The 21,820-nt window shown below is 31.4% G+C and overlaps 1 protein-coding gene across 8 annotated transcripts in view; it reads left to right on the top strand.

The window, feature by feature from the left end:
- The window catches only part of RIMS2 (regulating synaptic membrane exocytosis 2), a 617,446-nt gene that overhangs the window by 427,585 nt on the left and 168,041 nt on the right, over positions 1-21,820 (top strand). The window contains exon 17 of one of the 8 annotated variants that reach the window (XM_087447560.1): positions 6,403-6,435. The exons of the other annotated variants lie outside the window; for them this stretch is intronic. Coding sequence (XP_087303686.1) covers positions 6,403-6,435 — 33 coding nt within the window. The remainder of the gene's footprint in view (positions 1-6,402; positions 6,436-21,820) is intronic. 8 annotated transcript variants of the gene reach the window in all.

Here is a 21,820-nt window from a genome sequence, read left to right as displayed (position 1 = left end):
TAAACTCCAGGTTTTATCGATAATGTTTAGAGTAAATCACTAAATGCCTTCCTCATGTGGAATGTGGGTTAGATTTTGTTTAGGCCATAAAGTTAACAAAACATTCTTAATGCAAAATTAAGGATATATTAGCATGGAAAATCTGTTGTTTATTTTTTCAATGAACAATCTGATTCTAGACTAGAATACTATGGTCTGTAATAATGCAGTGTTATTAAACATCGAAAACAAACTTTAATCTACTGAACTTTATTATTTTCACTTTGTGAGTTTATCTGTTCTTCTAGTAATTAGAAATGTATTTGATAAAAGAACATCTTTTTATATAACATATTTTATCTCATATTTTACTTAAACTTATACCACAAAAAAGTCTGGTGGGAAAGCTAACTTCAGTTAGACTGAATGGATGTTTTAGAACTGATACAGTTTCTCAGTTTCTCCAAATGAGAAACTCTTGAACTTAAATAGTTTAGAATCTACTTCAAGATATAATTTTAAATGATTTCTGAAATGTTTGATGATTAATTGATACTATTCACGAAAGGATTATCTGTCTTGATTTGCTATTTTCTAAGTGCAAGGTATGCTCTATTTAGAAAAATCTTGAGTTGACTTAGCTACCCTTACTGTAATTACCCTGAAACCATGACAATGCTACTTATCTTGCTGTATCTTATCTGGAAAATAAGTCTATGTTTTTCTGGAAAAATGACAACAATGAAAGACTTTGCTGGGTTACTGTATGATTATACAATATTTTGGAAATTGAAAATATTCAAAGTAACAAGTTGTGTTTTACTACTTACTATAACATCTTGCATGCATAAACCCCAAGTTTCAGCATTATGTGATTTAGTTAATATATTAACCTTTAATTTTTTCAACATGGACATTTCCATATTGTATTCTTTATTGATTTATAACTGTGGTGAAGGTAGGGATTTTTTTTTTACTTAGTTCTACTTTTGGAATTATGCTTTATAAAATTTATCTTAAGGACAAGTAAATATTCAAAGGTGTATTTTTTTAGTGAATTTTATACTTAAAAAATTTTTATTGAGTATTTTGATGTTATGGACTTTTATTTCCTTTTATTCTTGAATAGTTTGACATTTCTTAAAAGTATAAACAATTTGTTTCAGTCTAAATCGATATTCTAAGTTAGTTTTCTGATTAGATGCTAGTCTAATCCACCTAATCTGGAGAAAAGAATCAAGGTTGTGTTCTTCGTCAATATTAGCAGGTTGGCAATTTCTAATTATTTCTGGATTGTTATAGAATGAATGTATTTTATTTTTGACAGAAAAAAAGTGATGTAAAACAAGCTAGGTAAATATTTTCTACAATACAAACCAACTGATGGAATTTTGGAATTAAATACTACTGACACCCTCAGACGTAAATGTAGCATTCTTTGTTCATAAGCATGTTTTCCTGTAAATAAGTGTAATTTCATGATTTATGATTTTAGTTGCTCATTTAAAGTTGGTTCAATTTCCTCTGAATATGCAGATAAGTTTATAAGGCCAAACCTGTACGTCAATGACTGTCTTTTTTGTGATATAGTGTGCTATAGTTTGAAAATTAGTTATTTTAAACTCCCTCAGTACATACCCTTAAGTATATTTTTCTTCTGCATTTAAAATTGCATTAAATATGATCTCCCTCATTAAGTAGTAGATAATAACAACAACAAACAAACACATAGAGACAGAGATTGGATTGGTGGTTACCAGAGGGGCAGGGGGGAGGGAGGAGGGCGAAAGGGATAATTTAGCGCATGTGTATGGTGATGGGTTGTAATTAGTATTTGGGTGGTGAACATGATGTAATCTATGCAGAAATAGAAGTATAATGATGTACACCTGAAATTTGTACAATGTTATAAACCAATGTTACTGCAATAAACAAAAAATTTAAAAAAGATTGCATTAAATATCAGATTTTAAGGGTAGAATCAGAAAAAAGCAGCACCGCTAGGAATAGAAGACATTTAAAAGATAAACATTTTTTGTTAGTGAGCTTTTAAAAATAGCAAAATATTTTAAAAGATTGTATCTTGCTTATTTTAATAGGTAGAAGTTACTGTGAATATTCAATAATTTTATCATTGTTGACAAAATTGTGAAAAGTAACAATTAGTTAAAAAAAATAAATTCAAATCACTTGAATTGATGAATTTTTCAATGCGATTTTTGTCACAGTGGAGAAGTTTTAGTCTGAAATCTGTCAACTTAGTGAATATTTTGTTTTCATATTCTAGGTCCATCCTGACCTTTGTATTGTTGAGGCTGTCTTACTAAGTAGATGCTTATGTAGGGTTCATTTTGAAAGATATCTCCCCTGCCACCAAAGGAAACATTCTAAGACTCCTATGACCTTTTAAAAGCCCTTATACTATGATTAGCTTTTGATTATGTGGAAGTTCTAATACACACTTGAAGTCTTGAGGCTTCTGTTTCGTTGTTAGGAATCTTTTTAATGGACTGGTTGCTCCTATAGGACATATGTTCACTCAAGTACAGTTAAATCTGATAGTAAGACCAATATTATGTCTTTTGTAAATGGTGATAAATGAGAACATTAGCCAGTCAACAAAGTTTCAAATAGATATCATACACCCTTGGTAAAACTGCATTTCTGGAAAATAGGCCCCATGTATATGCCTTTTTTAATTAAGTTGATTACAGATTATTCTTTCTGTTTGAATTCGAAATATGTTCAGTTGAAATATAATAGTTAATACATTATACTGAGAAGGGAAAATTTTTTAAATTGCACAAAATTTTACATAAAAGCTGACTTTATAATCATTCTCATGAACTTACTTTTTTACCAAATAACTTAATGAAAATGATTATTTTATGTATCAATTTATCTTCAGTAGATTTTTTTAATTTTAAGGACCAATACAGACAGCTTTAGTATATATATATATAAATATTTTGTACTACTTTGCTTGATTAAAAGCCCATCCTTTTGATAGTTTGCACTTTGATGATACCTTAAATTAAAAATATTTGTTCAGGGCTGGCCTGGCGGCGTAGTGGTTAAGTTCTCATGCTCTGCTTTGGCGGCCTGGGGTTTGCAGGTTGGGATCCCGGGTGTGGACCTACACACTGCTCATCAAGCCATGTGGCGGAGTCCCACATACAAAATAGAGGAAGACTGGCACAGATGTTAGCTCAGTGACAATCTTCCTCAAGCAAAAAGAGGAAGATTGAGGAAGATACTCAGGGCCAATCTTCCTCACCAAAAATAATAATGATAATTTATCATAAGTGATGAAATGGTGTTTATGAGTCATTCATTATATTTTATAAATGTGGTCTATTTCAATATAATATTGAAAATATTTTATTTCTCTTTTGTTAGTTCATATGATGAAATGAACCAAAAAAAAATTACTGTACATTCTCTTTACAAAGGCTTTATATTTTCTAAGTCTGAAACTAAGATCCAGCCACAGTTGTGACAGTAACACCACTCAGGTGAATAAGAGAGGGTATACTGTTACTATCCTTAATCACTCTAACTGGTTATTGGTTAAATGAAGTGTTGGAAAGAGTTTTCATTAGAACTGCCATTAACAGAACTGAAAAGTAGAATGTTTGAGTGTGGCAAAGTAATGATTAAAGGAAAAGTAGGGAGATAGGAAGAGTGGAGGGGGTACTCTTAGTTTCTTCAAGGTTCACTGAAGTCTGCAATTCATGACAATAATATATGTGGAAGGAGTATTTATAGTTTGTTACCATTTAAATTAAACACGGCTGTTTAAATGATATAGTTGACTATAGGTTTCTCTTTTAAAATGAGGCTGTTTTAATACAAGTAGTGTGTAATAAAAACCACAAGGAAGACATGAAAGCCAAAAATTTTTTAAAATTTGGTATAACTGTAAGTTGAGATTTTTATTATTTAAATGAGTATTCTGCTAATTAAAGTTGTGATTTTTTTATATAAGGTTAGTTATGATCTATTTATTAATGGATCATATTCACATAAATGATGGAAAAAGGATTTAATGATTTCATGATTTCAGTTAGTAGTGAGATCACTGTCAAAATCTTTCATTTTCATCCTTTTATGTAATATAAATTTTATATAATTTTCTAAAAAAAACTAAATTATTGGAGGTAAGATAAGTGTTACCATTTTCCTCACAAGAGTAGAAGCATTGGTGAATTACTTGCATAGTTGTAGCATGTACCTCTTTTTAAAAATGTTCTAATTAAATACTGTATAATAAAATGCCCAGTTCAGGTTCACCATGAGAAGGTTTTTTTGTTTTGTCCTTGTTCGACTTTTTATTTCACACGTCTTTAATGGGTCATATAGCATCTAGTAGAAGGAAAATTGACCTGGTAATCAGGAGACCTCCGATCTGTTTCTGGTTCTGCCACTGAACTTGTTTTGTGACCTTGGGTAAGTCACTTGAACTCTGTGTGCCTCACTTATTCTCTATAATAATTTAATGAATGGATTGAGAAGAATTTTGAATGTTTTGAATCCATATAATTTGGAAAACATTGCCTCAATGCCATTATAAAATAATCCAAGATACAAGAAAATACTAGATAGAGAAAGAAGCTTCATTTATTTATGTGTTTTTATGTTTTCTGCAAAAATATAAAATGTTTTCTTAGAGATGGAATATACTTAAGCAGTTATTTCATCCAGTTCATACCAATTTCATTTTAACAAGTGAGGAAACTATTTTAGTATTGTGGTAAATATATATATAGGGATAATTTGTGTATAAGAAATCATGCAAGATATGATATAATTCAGAATTAACTTATGATATTTATATATCTCTGACTTTTATCTTCTTTGAGAAATGGGTGGACTGGGGATGGAAAAGAAAATATGGCATATATCATATTAATGTATGAGTATATTTCAGGAGAACAGTACTTATGGTCAATCCTATTGGCAGAGTTTGGTTTGCAATATAATTATGATGAGATTTAGTGTCTAATTTTGACTAGGTCAAAGATGCACTCATAATAATCACAGTGATATTGTTAAGTTTCAAAATGTGTCATTCCTTTTTCAGTTCTCTATAATTCATACTAGGAATTCTCTTTTTTATAAGAAAGAAAGTTTTGGACATGTTAGCACTTTTTTCCTATGGAAAGCTTTCATTTTCTCACTATTCAGAAAAAAAGATAAATTTGTTATGGGGAGAATCCTCTCAAGAGTTATAATTGTAATATATAGATCTTCTAAGTGTATTTTGATATACTATGTTTTTCTATAAATCACTCAAAAACTATGATACAACTATTGCAGAAGTGAATGTGGTGTTTTGATTGAAAAATTTTGTGGTACCTGATTCAAAGTAAAGTAGGTAATTAAAATAGGAGATTGTGGTTTTGTGTTATATTGTTTATCTGTGTCATTCATACTAATACTCACTCACTAATGTCTTTGGAAGAAATTTTTTCTTCGAATGCTGAGTTTAGCAAACATTTTCTGCTTTTAATCACTGTATAAATGTCTTCTGAACTTCTCCACTAGCCATGGGGAAAGAAGTGTTTCCAAAATGTGTGCTGTATCTGTTACAGTAGATGTTGGATTTGGAGGGGCAAATTTAAATAGAAATATCAATGATCTGTTATGTGGTGTCTGCAAGAATTTTCTTAACAAGTGGTTATTATAAGGGAATATGATCAAAGAAAATTTGTCTAAATTGAAGGTTAATTTGAATTTTTAATATTTAAATAAATTCATATATTTCAGCTACTCTTCTTGTAATGAGTTTTATTATATTTGTGATTCTCCATAATAGTTTTATATGATAATATTTTGCTGTACTGAAGTAATTTAATGAAATATTGGCTTGATGGCCATACTTTATTTTCATGTGTGCATTGATCAATTTGAGAAACCTAAAAGGCATAGAAATCTGTTGGAACTATTTTTATTGCTCTTTTTGAAAATTATTCAATTAAATTCTTTTCTTTAGATGATAACTAAAAATTCTGAAAGCATTTTCACAGATCTTAAATAGACTCAATAATGTCTTGAACAATATGGTCATACAAGTAACATTGTTTTTACTAACGGCATCTTTCTTCAGCATCAGTGTTCAGGATTGGCTGTCCATAAATAATTGTAAACTTCTGAATCCTCTTTATTTCTATGCTAACTTTATTCTTCTGATTTTGCTAACCCATAGTAGCTTAACCAATTCACCATCAGTTCTTCTGTATTCTTTTTTGTTGTTGTTAAATATCGTATGTATTTGATTATATTTCCCTACAACTGTGCACAGGATTCTTTCTCAAAATGATTTGGGGCCCTTTCCTTCAATGTCACTTTTTACCTTTTGAGTACATCCACTCACACCCATCTCCTTTGTCTATGTCTGTCCATTACACGATGTGATCACAGAAGAAGTGGACTCCACACGGAGAAGACATGCAGGTCTGTCTCTTTTACTGCTTTTCTTTGTTATTTTTTCATTTATCTAATTTGTCTTAGAAGTTTTTTACTATTTTTTATTCATTTCATAATTTTTCATTCTCCCCTAATATAACAAAATGTTAAATCTTGCAGGCATTTTAATTTTAGGTAATTGTGTATTCAGCTTTTAACAGGAACTGCTCCAATTAAATGGATAAAAATAAAATGATTAATTTTTATGTAATATATATATATCTATGTATTTTTTCCATAACTACCTCCAGATCCAAATATATGTATATGTATATATAGAGTCAGCTAGATTAAATCAACATATTAATCATAATTTGTTCTTCAACTTATTTTAGACTTAAAACTTATTTTCAACTTCTTTTACTTAATTCTAAAAGTATTTTATTTCTATCATGAATTTAGCAATGTACTATACTGTGGAAAATACTAAAGACCTAATACATGCCCTAAACAAGCAATCAGTATCACCGAGGAGTTAAACATGTGCCAATATGGATAACTCTAAGAATATGTTCTACAAAGCTATAAAATGTTTCAACTAGATGGGCAGAAAAGGCTTCATGGAAGAAGTAACACTTGCACTAAAACTTGAACATTCATTTAACACTCATTTGTTAAGCACATGCTGTGTTGTAGTGTTCTAGGTGCTGGATATAACAGGACACACAGAATAGCCCCCTATCCTCGCAGGGTTTTTCTGGTGTGAGTCTAACAAGTAAACACAATAATATTAAAGGTGCTATGAGAAATCTATATATATAGAATACAATGGAATCACAAAGTATTGTGTGATCCTTTCTACTTGAGAAGGATGGATATTAGTTCAAGAAAGACTTCATAGAAGAGATGACCCTTGAGCTGGACGTTAAAAACCAGAAAAATGTTGGCCTCATGTAGAGAGCATTTCAGGCAGAGGAAATGATATGGGCAAAATGGCTTCAAACAAGTTTAGGCAAAAGTAGGCAGGGTAGGGTTTCTGAAGATCATATAGGTTCTTAAAGCATGTAAAGCAAGAGAGAAACAAGATCAGATATTTGTTTCTAGAAAGTTGACTTTGGAAGCTATGTAAAAAATGGACTGGAGCAATATAGGCAGAAAGATCATTTATGAGGATATTGCATAGATAAGTTAAGAGATGATAATGGGCTGAATTAAGGTATCAATAGAGGCAATTGATACTTGAGAAGTTATTTAAAAATATAGAATCTATAAGACTTAGTTACCGATTGGATATTATTGATGCAGGAAAAGGAGGAATAAGATGATAATCTCAGGTGACTGAAATGTTTGGATAGATGGTGGTACATTTTCTCAAGATAAGGAATATAGGTTGAACAAGTTTTAGGGGAAAAATAAAGAGCTCAGTTTGGGGATGGGTTGAGTTTGAGGTTTCTTTGGAGTATTCGGGTAGTATTCAGGTATAAATACCCAGTACAGGTGAGTGGATGTATGGGTCTGGAACTTAGGAGAGAAGTCTGGGCTAGAGACATAGATTAGAATACCAGCATTTAATTGATTCCATTGGAATGACTGGAATTGCCAGAAGCATATGAAGAATAAGTAGAGTGCCAAGAATCAAAATTCTGGGACCACCAACATTTATTTACATTAGCAATGAATGAAAGAACAAGAGCCAGAAAACTATGTTGAAAAGAATCATTCAAAGATAGTAGGATATCCAGGAAAGGACAGAATCCAAGAAAGGAAAGTATTTCAAGAAGGGTATACTCAACAGAGAAAAATTCCAGAGAAAGACAAATGATGTTGTTAAATGATAAAACTAATCAATAATGATCTTTTCCTTATTGGTTTCAGTGAAGTTGTGGAAGGTGGAAGCCAGATTGAAGAGAAGGAAAGAGAGATCTAAAAGAAAGTAAAATGAAGATGAATGTAGACTAGGCTTCCTGATGGCTTGGGGAAATTATAAAATTAAGAGTGGCTACCATGGGGGATGGGAGAGGGATATGTGTGGTTGGTTTGTTAGCACACAGATGTAATTGTGAGGATCTAAGGTTGGAAGTTTGTGAGCAGTTAGAGTAGAAAGAAAAAAAAGATGAAGATGTTAAGGGTGACTGGCAAGGAAAGTGGTTGAAATGACGACCAAGATAGATTAGGAAAGATGTTAGTCATGTTAAATCATGTTGTCTTGTTAAATCAAGTTTAGATGCAGAGTTTTCCATGAACTGGGAGAGAAGGGATTCAATGAAAGAACTGAAAGTTGTGGAGATATAGAAGGCTAATGGAAGCAAATGGAGAAGATTATTTTCAGAGACTGAATTAATAATGTTTAGAATTTCCATATATTAGACAATTCCAAATAAAGTAAAGATACAAGATTTGGTCCTGGGAGTGGGTTTTTGAGATGGAGCATGGATTAAAGTTTGGGAAGGCAAGGAAAGCAATAAACTTTGGTGCTAGGATTTTTGTCTAGGCATTGAAGTTACTGAAGGCCTAAGGTTGTAGAAAATGGATGAAGAAAATTGCCTGAGAAGTAGACGATAACAGCAAGGAAGTGTAATGGTATGCACATAAAAGGAGTAGATGTTACATGAAATTAGAAAAGTAAACATGTGGAGGCAGCAATGCAGACCTAGAAGAATGCTGATACCGCTTCCGGGCTTTGATACTGTTTAAGATTTTGAGCAGTTTCGCCTCAAAATGTTTCTGAGGGAGGTAGTATTCTTGTTGAAGGGTCAACCTTCCATTCAGGCTAAGAAGTAAAATGATCATTCTGTGATGATGCTGAAGATGTATAAGATTTAAGTAAAAGGAATCAAGTTTCAGAATCCACTGTGGAAAAGACTAGGATGTCTCTAAGCAATGTGGGAGGAATTAGAGAAAGAACTCAGGATAGGTACAGGTGACAGTACAGATTGGAACATGTTAAGAAAATAATAGATGCTAGGAAAAGGGAGTAATGAACTATTTAATTTGGTAGGGGAGAAAACAAGGAGAAAAATAAGGTATTTAAGCTAAGCTGGGAGGAGTGCAATTCAACAGATTAAACAAAGGAATCTTCATGATACACATAAAGGCAAAGTACTTAGTTGAGAGAGTTTAAATATTAGGAAAAAGAGAAGATTAATAATGGAAGTAACCTTTCTTAAGAAAAAAATAAGTGATACTTAGGACATATGTGGAATGGTTGAATTTATAGAGGAAAGAGAATTTTATTGTAACCAATTATTAGGTCCTAAATTACTTTTAATTGTTAACTAAACATAATTTGAAGTCTTTCTTAGCTTAAACTTGAAAACTGCGGTTGTAGCTGTAACCCTATAACACTTCCTTTCTTCCTGGCGTGAGGAAGCTGAAGAGCGAGCTTTCTGGGTTCTAGCTGTGGGCCTAAGTGCTGTGAGTGGGAGCTTGGTCTGGATGTGTTAACTACCACTGAGTTTAGGATTCCACAAACTCACCTAAGCCTATAGATAAACCAGGACTAGTGCATTCTGTTCCAAATGGAGTAACAGTAGATAGGGAATGATAGAGAAGGCAATAAGAAGAGCTTCCGAGAAAAAGGAAATAATTTTAGAAGAGAAAGCAGTAAATTTTATAACAAGCAATTCAGAATGGATTTCACCTGTTTAATAAAAGTTAGATGAAGTTAATTCTTTTCAAAAACTGACTGCACTGTGTGACCAATAAAACGTAATTAACCTATCGCGTATATATCTAATGAATATGTAAGTTGGTTATTTTTCTGTCAGCACTACCTATTAATACTTCAACGCAAAATGTGATGGAAAAATAATTTCATAAGGCTAGTCATTTCCCTGCCGTATTAGATTGAAATGTATGTTTCATGTTTTACACCACAATCATAGGACCTTCCTTTGTGTTAATAGGTCCAAGTATAGTCACTGCAGTGTAATTCTACACAGTGAATGGAGGGATGGAGTTGAGCACACATTTTGAAGCAGTAAAAAAAACATTGATTTTAGCCCTTGCAAATCGTAATGAAGTTTCTTTTAAACGAGAAGTACTGAGCTGTATTAGGGTTTACACTTTTTCTTCTTATGAATTTCATATGACAATTCTATTTTTTTAAATAATTGTAAAACAAGTCTTAGAGACCATTTGAAAGAGAGCTAATGATACAAAAGAGATTTTAAAAATACTATCTGGTAAGTTCCATAAAACAACATCTGCTCGTGTTTTTAAATTCAAGTTTCAACCTCACAAATTTTCAGAATTACTTCCAGACCTGGTCTAGAGCATCTGATGATCTTAGTGCTTGTGTAATATATCAGTTTTATTCATAAGGAGATCTCAAAAACAAAAGATGTTTTGTCAGCCATATTTCTTACTAATTCTTTAGAAAAATTATATCATAATACCAATTATTATATTATTATGTTAATTAATTAGTATTATTTGGTTTTGTACTATGTTAAGAGTTTACGAAAATATGTAAAAAAATTGCTGTTTCAGACTGGACCATTGGTCTGCCAGGTACGAATGTTAATTTGAAAAGCTTAAGAATTCAAATTGAATAGATTTCAAATACTTCTTTATAAAAATACAATTGGGAATCAGTAACATAGACTTTGTATTATAATTATAATTCTTTTTAAATTTTTTAAAATTTATTTTTGATTCTTTTTCATTTTTCCAGCTTTTTTGAGATATAATTGACATATAACATTGTATTAGTTTAAGATGTACAACATAATGATGTGAATATGTATATATTGTGAAATGGTTACCACAATAAGTTTAGTTAACATCCTATAATTCTTAATAAAATTATTACTTCACTTCCTGTTAGAGTTAGCTGAGGGAAATTTTTCAAAATTAATACAATTACAGTATTCTTTTTAGCATGAAGACAGTTCCTCTTTTTTGTTTTATTTCTCTGATTATTCTGAATATTGCCCATTGAAATGTATTATTTCAATTTGCACTTCAATTCTTATCAGATTTGCTTGACATATTTACCAAGTTTTGAGTGCTATGTACTTTCACTTGACATTTAGTTTTACTTGTGTTATGTCCTAAAAAGTAAAGAGAAGTAACATTCATTGTAAGGGAAATTTAACATATGTGTATATATGTACACATATAAACATACATATAAGCTGTTACTGAAATTTCTCCAAATCTTTCAAATATTGATTTATCATCAATCTTATTACACAGTCTACCCATTTTATAGGTATTCTCTGTGCATTGATTATGTTCTGTATTTAATGGACTCAATATTATTGATGAAAATCTAAGACACAGATACTCAAGATTTGCTCAGTCATGAAAACCATAACCCTAGTACTCTGAAATCTTACTAGAAAACATAAATCACTCAGTTCATAAGGAGGCATGGGGTGTCAACTCTATGTTCAGTACTGTGCTAGATAGCTTAGATGTTATAAGAGACACAGTAGCTTAGAGGAATATTTTGTTTGAGTTTAAGCTTAACATTTTGTTAAGTAATATTGTGATATTTTAACCAAAAAGTGTCAAATGAAACATGTATATGTGCGTATATATATAAATAAACATATCACATCTTATATGAAGGCTCCTGTTGATAAAGTATAATACTTAAGCTTAATTCTCTAAAGCCTATAAATACTTAAATATAAGTGAAGAGAGTTAAGAAAGTTCTTGGAACTTGGAATAGTAGGAATACCCAAACATGGAATAAATGTGGTCTTGAGCATTTCTTTTTATGTGAATGGTGTAGAGGAAATTGGAAAGATTATTAGGAGTCAGGAGACTTAGTTTTAGCCCTAGTCTTGCTGCTGACCTGTGTGATCCTAGACATCATTTAATGTCTTTGCGTTTCAGCTATCTCATATTTAAAATAGGAGTTTGGAATACATTGTTTTTTAGTTCTTTATGGATATAAAATTCCATCTGCATTGGAAGATACACCCTGAATTTAAGATGTTACTACTAAATTCTCAAAATATTATTCATGCACTGTGAATACTGTAACATTTCACCTAGGCATATTGTTCACCTTTATTCCCTTTCCTAAAAATTTCAGCTCTTGGGGAAAATATTTTTTCCTGTAAGAAATGTTAGTCTGAGAAGCAGTGTTAGAGCTCAGACTCTGGAACTAGACTACCTGATCAGTCCCACCACTTATTTGCTGTGTGCTCCTGAGAAAGTTACTTTTTGTGCCTCAGATTCCTCATCTATAAAATGGGGACAATAATACTACCACGTCAAAGATTTATTGCAAGGATTAAATCAGTTAATGTATAATATGGAAAGCACCTAAAAAACAATGTCTGGTACATAGTAAGCACTATATAAGTGAAGCTATTATTTTATTATTTTATAAAATATACTAAATTATTTTTTATTTTGAATCAGCTATATTGAAGCCCATGCATTTTGATGTGCAGGCATTCTTTCTATGATATAGAATTAATTCTTTTTTATATACGCGTTACAAATATCTTATACCAGTTTGTGGCTTCTAGTTTAGGAGATAGCTGTCTTACCAACCCCTGCATCAGGACAGCTGCACCTGTACTCGTAATAAATGCCTTATCATTTCTAAGGCAACAGAGCTGGGTAGAACAGCAAGAACGTTGAAATAAGTAGGTCTGAATTCTAATCCAGTTTCTGTCACCCACTAGGGATATGATTTGAGGCTGCTTGCTTAACGCTTCCTATTAAATAAAATGAACTACAGTTAGATTAAGGGGTGAATTATGTTTTAATGAAAGTATAAAAGAGCTTTTCTCTGAAAAGAGAAAGGCTTTCTAAGAATAAAAGCAATGAAATAAATTTAAAAAGAGAGACGACTACAATGTGGCAGGTATAAACTTCAGAATATCAAAATCAGCATAAACAACTTAAAAGTCAAACAACAAATTGGGAAACATATTTGCAGCATCTCAGATAGAGTATTAAGAGCCTTAACACCTAAATTACTTTGACAAATAAATTATATATTCTATAAAAGGCTAATAGAAAAATGGGCAAAAACATGTACAGACATTCCACTAAACAAGAAATTCAGTGGTCGCTAAATACATAAAAAGACCATTTTTTATTTCAATCATAACCAAATAGGTGACTTTTTAAAAAAATGAGATACTATGTTTTACCTATTTAAAAAACAACATTTTAATGCTAGTGAGAGTGTGGAAAAAGAGTGGCAACATAATTTAGTATCATCTTTCTAGAAAGCAATTTTTCAATATAAATCAAGAGCCTTAAAAATATTGACAGACTTTTGACCTGGTGGAAATAGAGATCCAGGTAAAAATGCATGTACAAAAGTTTCACTAAAGCATTATTGGTAGCAATGAAAAGGATGTTACCATGAATGTTAAATAGTGGGGGAATGAATAAATAAATTATGATACATATGCTGCCATTTAATTGAATAATTTTATTGACATAGAAATTAGAAACAATTTTTTCTATATTTTTTGTAATTTGAAAAAAACTGATAGCTCATTAATTATTACTACTAAAACAAATTACACCAAAGGTTATTTTTTCAGACAGATATATTTATTTTTTAGCTCTTTACTTATGTTTTATGTTTGTTATTATCAAAATCATGGGTTTTGCAATAGGGTTTTGACTCTAAGTTTAATATATCAATAATCTATAAACAATGAACTAGTAAGGAGTTCAGATAATATACCCATCTCTAGGACTGTTTAAAAATAGAAAAAAATTTTTAATAGTAGAGCTGAGCATTGGACTATACTGATTGACCAGTTTAGTTGTTCATCTCTAGCACTAGAAACAAGACAGACTACTTAATTTTAGATATTTTTAAAAAACAAATAATCATGCTTCCTTTAAGGAACAAAGAAACAAATAATGTTTTATTCTCTTTTGCCCTATAAGGAAGCATGTTGTTGTAGCGGTCAAGTATGAGATTTGAAGGCCTATGTGATCTTAGGAATTTTAACCTCTTCGAGTTCCATTTTACTCATTGATAAAAGAGAGCTGATAATTTGTGTGAGTGTGGGTGTGCTTGCGTGCACGTGTGTATGCGTATACTTTCAATCAACAAAAGATTAAAAACAAATGACTAGCCAAAATGAAAAACTTTCCATTTTGAGAGTAAGCAAATAAGTACAAACAAAGAAAACAAACAAAAAACCATGAGCTACCACTTTTCTCATACAAGATTGAAGTGTTGTTTTAAAGATCAGAGAAATTTTTTGTAAAGTGTCTTGCAGGTAGCCAAAAGGATATTTTTAAAATTAATACATATCATGAATTATTCAAACTATTCAAATTCCGTCTCTTAATATTTTTATAACCCAAAATATATATTTTGTGCTCAGAATTGTAGTAAATTCTAGGTTTAATGTGTAAATCATGAAAATAAGTCTCTATTAAGATATGAATAAAAATCCAAAGCAGAAACTATCAAAATCTCCTTATAAAAAAGCCAAATAATCTGCAAGATTGACTCTGCTAGACTCAAATCATTCTTTAGGTATCATAATGGCATATTAAACTATCATATAACACGACTGGCTTTTATCAAGAAGAGATTATTCCTGAAATTCTTACTTCGGTGATATAAAGGTACTTCACGTCCTAAAAATTCATTTGTTAGACAAATATCTGCTAAACATTTATTATATGCCAGGGTTTATTCTAGGTATTGGGAACATAACAGTGACAAAGACAGACAAGATCTCTCCCGTTATGGAAATTATATTCTTGGGAGAGAAAATAGTCACTAACCAAGATAAGTTTAGATAGTTATAAGTGCTATTGAAAAACCTTATGTAACCTAGTGCGACTGGGATGGGAAAGGATTTATTTTAGATGGGATAATCCAGGAAGTCTTGTCCGTAGTGGTGATATTTGAACTAAACCAGAAGAGTAAGAAGAAACCAGCTATGCAAAGGAGCCAAGAGATATGTATGTAATTAGAATCAATAAACAGAAGATAAGGTAAGGACATTTAAAGTTCAGGAGAATAATTTTTACTATAAAATTTTTTTCTGAAAAGGCATTTAAGTGTCAGTGATGGGTGAGAGAGTTTTAAATATTTAAGATTTTCAGGGAGATGAATGAAAAACTGTAGCTCTGGATGGTAGTTATGATTAAAATATATTTTTTAAATTCAGTTGAAAGGAAAGAATACATATGTAATAAGTTAGTAATCAAGTTATTTCATGAATATTAACGTGTACACAATACTTAGTAAGTACTCATTAGGACATGGTAAAAATAAGTTATGATTGTTTTCAGATCACTTGCTTCCTCTTTGCTAATTTAAAGCTCTATACTTTTATATCTATAATGAAAATACTGTAATACAAAAGGGTTGGCATGAAAAATAAATAGGTTTCATATGAAAGGGTGTAAGTTGGTATGAATAACGCTGTGTTGGAGATAATTTCCAAGGGAATTTAAATTAGGTTATAATTTAACTGAAAAGAAGGATGTTACTTGACAGATGACAGTTTCTTTTTATCAGCCTGTATAAAGGCATGAGGGGATGGGGTATGAGCTATGAGGGTAAGGATTAGGAAAGGAACTAATAGTGGGAAAGGCAAAGTTTAATGGAAAGCAAAATGATAATAAGTAAAAGTAACTGGATTAATTAATTATGTGACATAACTGATGGGAGAGAACATAGTTACAGATTATAAGGTCATGCAAAATGTGAAGGAGGTTGATAGACCAAAGTAAAGGCATGAGAATCAGAAGCAATCTCTAAAAAGAAGATTACATCTCTAAAATGAAGACTACAGATTAAAAACGACTATATTATAGTCTAAAATTGGGCTCATAGAGAAATAAGTTGAAGCATTACCAAAAAAAGTTAGCCAAAAAGGAGATGCAGCTAGAAAAGAAAAAGGGGGAAATGTTAAAAGGGAGGACATTGGAAAAAGACAAAAGAATTAAACAAGAGTGGTGTGTGTGTGTGTGTGTGTGTGTGTGTGTGTGTGTGTGAGAAAGAGAGAGAGACAAGAGAACAGAAAGTCATTTCATGACTAAATTATTTCAGATCATAAGTGTTAGAGGACAGACCAGTCTCAGCCACCTACTAGTTATATGACCTTGTACAAATTTTCTAAGTAAAATTGAGAAAATAGTAAGTCCTATCACATACAGTTGTTCTAATTAAGTGACATAATCATAATACATGCAAAGCTCTTAGCACAATTCCTGGCATGTACAAAGTATTATTAATGTTAATAACTTAATTGTGCAGGAACATTAGTATCAAATTCTAGAACATCAGATTTTAACTGTGTACTTTTTAAACCTTTGTTACATTTAATTTTCTATGCCTCAATCAAGTAAAATTTTAGTCTAAAAACATTATTGAACAAAAATAAAAAGCCAGACAGAAATCTGATCAGTGGTTATCTGGGCTGGCGAGGAGGGGATTGACAACAAAGCAGCACCAGGGAAGTTTTTAGAGTGATAGAAATATTCAGTATCTTGATTGTGGGGCGGTTGCGTGACTATACACATTTGTCAAATGTCATAGAACTTTGCACCTACATATTGCACCTAAATGAATTTTTTTATCTATTACCCAAATAGTACTAAATATTTGCTAATCGAAAATTTCACTTAACCTAACACATCCCAAAGAAATTAAAAGCCAAGTACCCTCCCAAAATAGAGTTCCAGTGGGGCATGGTAATGGGTGGGGTTGGCTTACAGCTTCAGAACACAGAGAGAAGAGATGGCAATAGTGGATGAGCTAGAAAACAAAGAAAAGACTAAAGCTTTGAGTCTAAAGCAGTGGTCAATGAACCAAGAAAGATCAAGAAAAGGATTTAGGGTTGACAGGCAGTTCTAAGAACAGGCAAGGCAGTTAACAAAGAAATAGATTCTGGATACTCTAGATATTCATTGATAATAAGTAAAGGAAGAAGAACATATCTGAGAAGTAATTTTAACTTCTGTTTTGGACAAGCTGAGTTTTAGGTGCTGATGGGGTATCCATTTGGGGATGGCTAGGTAGGAGACAGCTAAAACTGTGAGTCTTAAGCTTACAGAAAAGGTAGGAGCTGAAGGTAGGAGCCTTCAGCATTGAAGTGACAATTGAAGCTATGGACTTAGCTAAAATCACTTAGGGATAGGATAGAAAAGAAAGTTAATAACAACACTTTAGGAAATGTATATATTTGAAAGATGGGCTGAGAAAGATGAGCCAATAAAATAGTCTGCTAAAGAGTGAACTGAAGGAGTTTCAGAAAAGTGCTGCACCAAACAGTTGAAGGAAAGAAGATCAATGATAGTATAAAATGCTGCATTGAGGTCCGGTAGAATGGTGCCGAGGAATAATCACTGGATTTGGCGAATAGGCCATTTTTGGTAACCTTCGAGACATAAGTTTCACATTATCAAACTTAACTTAGACACATTACTCAGTAATGTTTTTCTTTGAGTAAAGTCACCATGAAGTAAGAGAGCCCCAAGCAGAGGAAGTTCTTATTAAATGAACTAGTGGTGAGCAAATAACATGTTGCACTTGACTCAATATTGGAGATACAGTAAGAGGCTCTCCACGTTTAGGTATTCTTGCTTTATAGCACAAATATAAAAGGCTCATTTGTACAAGCACAAGAGCTCAAGTCATGTAAAAACCCATTGTTTTTATACTAGATATAGTGGGGCCCACTTACAAAATTTAAAGTGGTGATGAATAACTGATGACTAGAATGTTAATTCCACATCTTCCAGATTTTACTCTTGGGAGACCCAGTATAAGAACTAGCTCAGACTAGGGGATTGGAAGGGTTTTAGTTGGAGTAAGTGCAGAGAACTCAGTGATCAAAACCTATTTTTACCTTGCATTTCCTTAATCAGAGGTTTCTTTGGGTTAATAAATCCTTCTTTTAAAATGCAGTCAACATTTTGCATGATTCAGAGTAAGAATTTCTAGAAAACTTTATCTATTATTAATGAAATAGGTATGGCAATATAAAAGAACACTTAGGCATCATTTGGCTTCAAAATTAACCAACTGGAGAGTTATATAGCAGAAGGAATCATAAATTGTATCTGGTCCAAAACTATTCATTTTACAGATGATGAATTATATGCCCATAAAGATGAAATGAAGTGCTTACTGTTATAGATCTTGTGAAATCAAGACTCAAACCCAAGTCTTGTAAGCATCTTTTAAACCAGTGCTGTTTTTAAGATTTTCTTCAATCCTATATATCATAAATATACCCGTTACCCTAAATCTGGGCAGTTCCAAAGCCCCATCAGCTCTGTAATGGTTACCTCCACTGCACTCTCCATGCACAAAACCCTGATCTTCCCCATGAACCAACTACATCCTGATTTTAAATGTTGAAGCCTAAAATGGTGCTAAAATCCAAGTCCTCTGAATGATAAAATCTCAGTAAATCTGTTCGTTCTGGAATTTAGATGTCAAAAACAGATATACTTTATTTCTTTAGATCACTAGGTCACTCCTAATAAGTTATGTCCTAAAGTAGTTTGAATATCAGTTTATTTTGACTATAGTGAAAGGAGCCTGTGAAATTTGTCTATAGCATCTTCTCCAAAGTATTATTTAGTGAAGATGGCAGGGAGTTAATAGAGAAACAACAGACAAGTACACAGAGAGAGTAACAGGTAACCTAAATATCTAAAATAGATTGTTAAGGTTTAGAACATAAATCAAAAGAATATAGGTCATAACTACGAGCCTCAAGGTAGTACAACAGTTTTATAAGTTTCTAGAGCTTTCATATTTCATTTACTTCTGTATTTCACATAAGCACATATGAAGTTCCGTTTTTCTACATTCCTGGAGCAAAGGAAAGATCATTTTATAAGCAAACACATTATAAACAAAATCAAATTATCTTTTCTTTCATTTCAAATGTGTCAGTTCGTAGTGATCATGGTAGAAAAATGCTCAAAATTGATTGATTTGGAAGTGTTTCTCAAAGCTTGTGTATCTTAGTTGCACAGTTAAGATTACGTTTGTTTACACTTTAAAAGAAAATGCTTCTGTTTGACCCAGTACTAATATGGAAGTAATTTGGTACATAATTTATCATTTTTTTACAATAATTATTTCCATGCCTTTTCTCAATTTAAATTGTTACAATATTTGTTATTCTCTGCATCACATCTATTTTTAACAAATAATTCAGCTAACAAAAGTGTACTTTTTATGAGGTTCTATTATATAATAAAGTTTTAGTATAAAAAATATCAGAAAATTCAATATAGGCAAGTGATTGCGAAAAATCATTTTAAAGTAACTTTTAAAACTTTTGTTGTGTAGTTTAAGTCCCACATTTGAAAAAAATAATGTGGAAAATTTTAAAACATGCCAGATCACTTTATGTATTAATATTCATAAAAATTGGAAAGATCTACACTTTATTGCATTTGGAAGTATTTCTTATTATATACCACTTTCAGTCAATGCACCCAAATGCTTTTATTTAACAAATAAATATAAGTCCCTAAGATAAATTAAGTATTGAATAATTGCACATTTGCATTTTAAAAATTATTTAACATTTATTTCCAAAGCATTTTTATCAAATCATGACAAAAATACAAGGTTTTCCAACTGGATAATTTCTCCTTTTTTACATAAACGTTTTACTTTGTGTTTTTTTAAAAATAACATTTTTCGGGGCCAGCCCCGTGGCTTAGTGGTTAAGTGCGTGTGCTCCGCTACTGGCGGCCGGGGTTCAGATCCTGGGCGCGCACTGACGCACTGCTTCTCCAGCCATGCTGAGGCCGTGCCCCTTCTACAGCAACTAGAAGGATGTGCAACTATGACCTACAACTATCTACTGGGGCTTTGGGGGAAAAAAAAAAAGGAGGAGGATCGGCAATAGATGTTAGCTCAGAACCGGTCTTCCTCAGCAAAAACAAAAATGAGGAGGATTAGCACGGATGTTAGCTCAGGGCTGATCTTCCTCACAAAAAACAACAACAACAACAACAACAAAAATAAATAAATAAATAAAAATAACATTTTTCTTCTGTTTAATGTATAGTCATTGTGGATATTTTATAAACTATATATTTCCAAATGAAAAAACAATAGCACTTATACTTACTTCCAATAACTAGTGATAACTGCTAACACTCTGATGTATAAATCTTAAATCTTTTTCATTCCATCTCTGTCTTGTGTATAGGTTATGTGCATATTTGTTTTTATGAATATATATAGTTTTTTAAATTATAGTTTATAAACTATAGTACTATATCTACCATTTAATCTATTTTATAATTCCTAATTGCAGTGCAAACCATATTCATCATTTTTCATGGATCAGTAGTATTCTGTAGATATACCATAAATGCAGTTAACTAATCCCCTATTGTTGGACGTTTAGAGTTTCTTTTCCCAGGGCTTCACAACAACGGTGCAATGAATATACTTGAATGTACGTCTTTGCATGTTGATTTATTTCTTTAGGAAAGATCCCAGGAAGTGGAATTTCACTTTCAAAAATATGACCGTTGTAAAGCCTTTTGATACACAGTACCAAATATGTTGTATTTTTCAGTAATTTTTATTGTTGTACATCAGGTACTTTGGAAAACATTCATATAAATGAACATTAATTTTTTGTCCATGGCTAGTATATGACTGTCAATCTGAAAAGTAAGTTTTTTCACAGTTATTATATATTGTAAGAATAGTTAAAATATTCAGTAAAATCAAGGACAATATTTTTTTTGAATTGCACTGCCTTTGAAAATAAAATTATAACGTGACAAAATATTACATATTCTTATTTATCTCAAGAGTCATTTTAATAATTTCTATTCTTACTCCTTTGACTAGTGAAAGACATCAATAATTTGTTTTTGTAGTCTGTGCTACTGAATCAAAAAATAAACATAAATAGCCATGCTTTCTGCTGTGTAATTTTCACCTTGAAGTGAGCAAATAGCACCATACATTGATTATACCTTTTTCTTTATTGCTCTTAATTTGGTACATACTTAAATGGTGATTGTAGCATTTAGAGATTACATAAATTTGGACCTTTAATTTTGTTCATTTGGAGTATGTTATTTCTGTCACTCTCATCATTATTGTCTGTAATCTTCTTTTGTTTTATGCCTCTTCCACATTGTTTATATTTTCTTAGAAGAAAAGTTTGTAAACTAAGATTCAATAAGATAGTTATCAAAAGTAATTTTTTTTCCTCTCCTCAGTGGTTTGGCAAAATATAGTTAATTTGAAAAATATGTTTCTACTATGTAAGTAATATACTTCTTTAGCCTCAATTAGAGAAATGCTTTAGATAACATTTTGTTTTATATTCAGATTACATTTATTATATCTCTATACATATTTTTTGAAAATCAATTAGACATGTTAAAGCTATACTTTATCTATGTTGTTTAAATTATTTGGATAGGTTCAACAGAAAACAGTTTTCTTAGTAATGCTTCACTATTAATTAAA

This window comes from Ceratotherium simum, chromosome 23, assembly GCF_057802395.1.
Source record: "Ceratotherium simum simum isolate JZ-2026a chromosome 23, ASM5780239v1, whole genome shotgun sequence".
In the NCBI taxonomy this organism is placed as follows: Eukaryota; Metazoa; Chordata; class Mammalia; order Perissodactyla; family Rhinocerotidae; genus Ceratotherium; species Ceratotherium simum.
The sequence above is the reverse complement of the archived record's forward strand: the minus strand, read 5'-3'. Positions and strand labels throughout refer to the sequence as shown.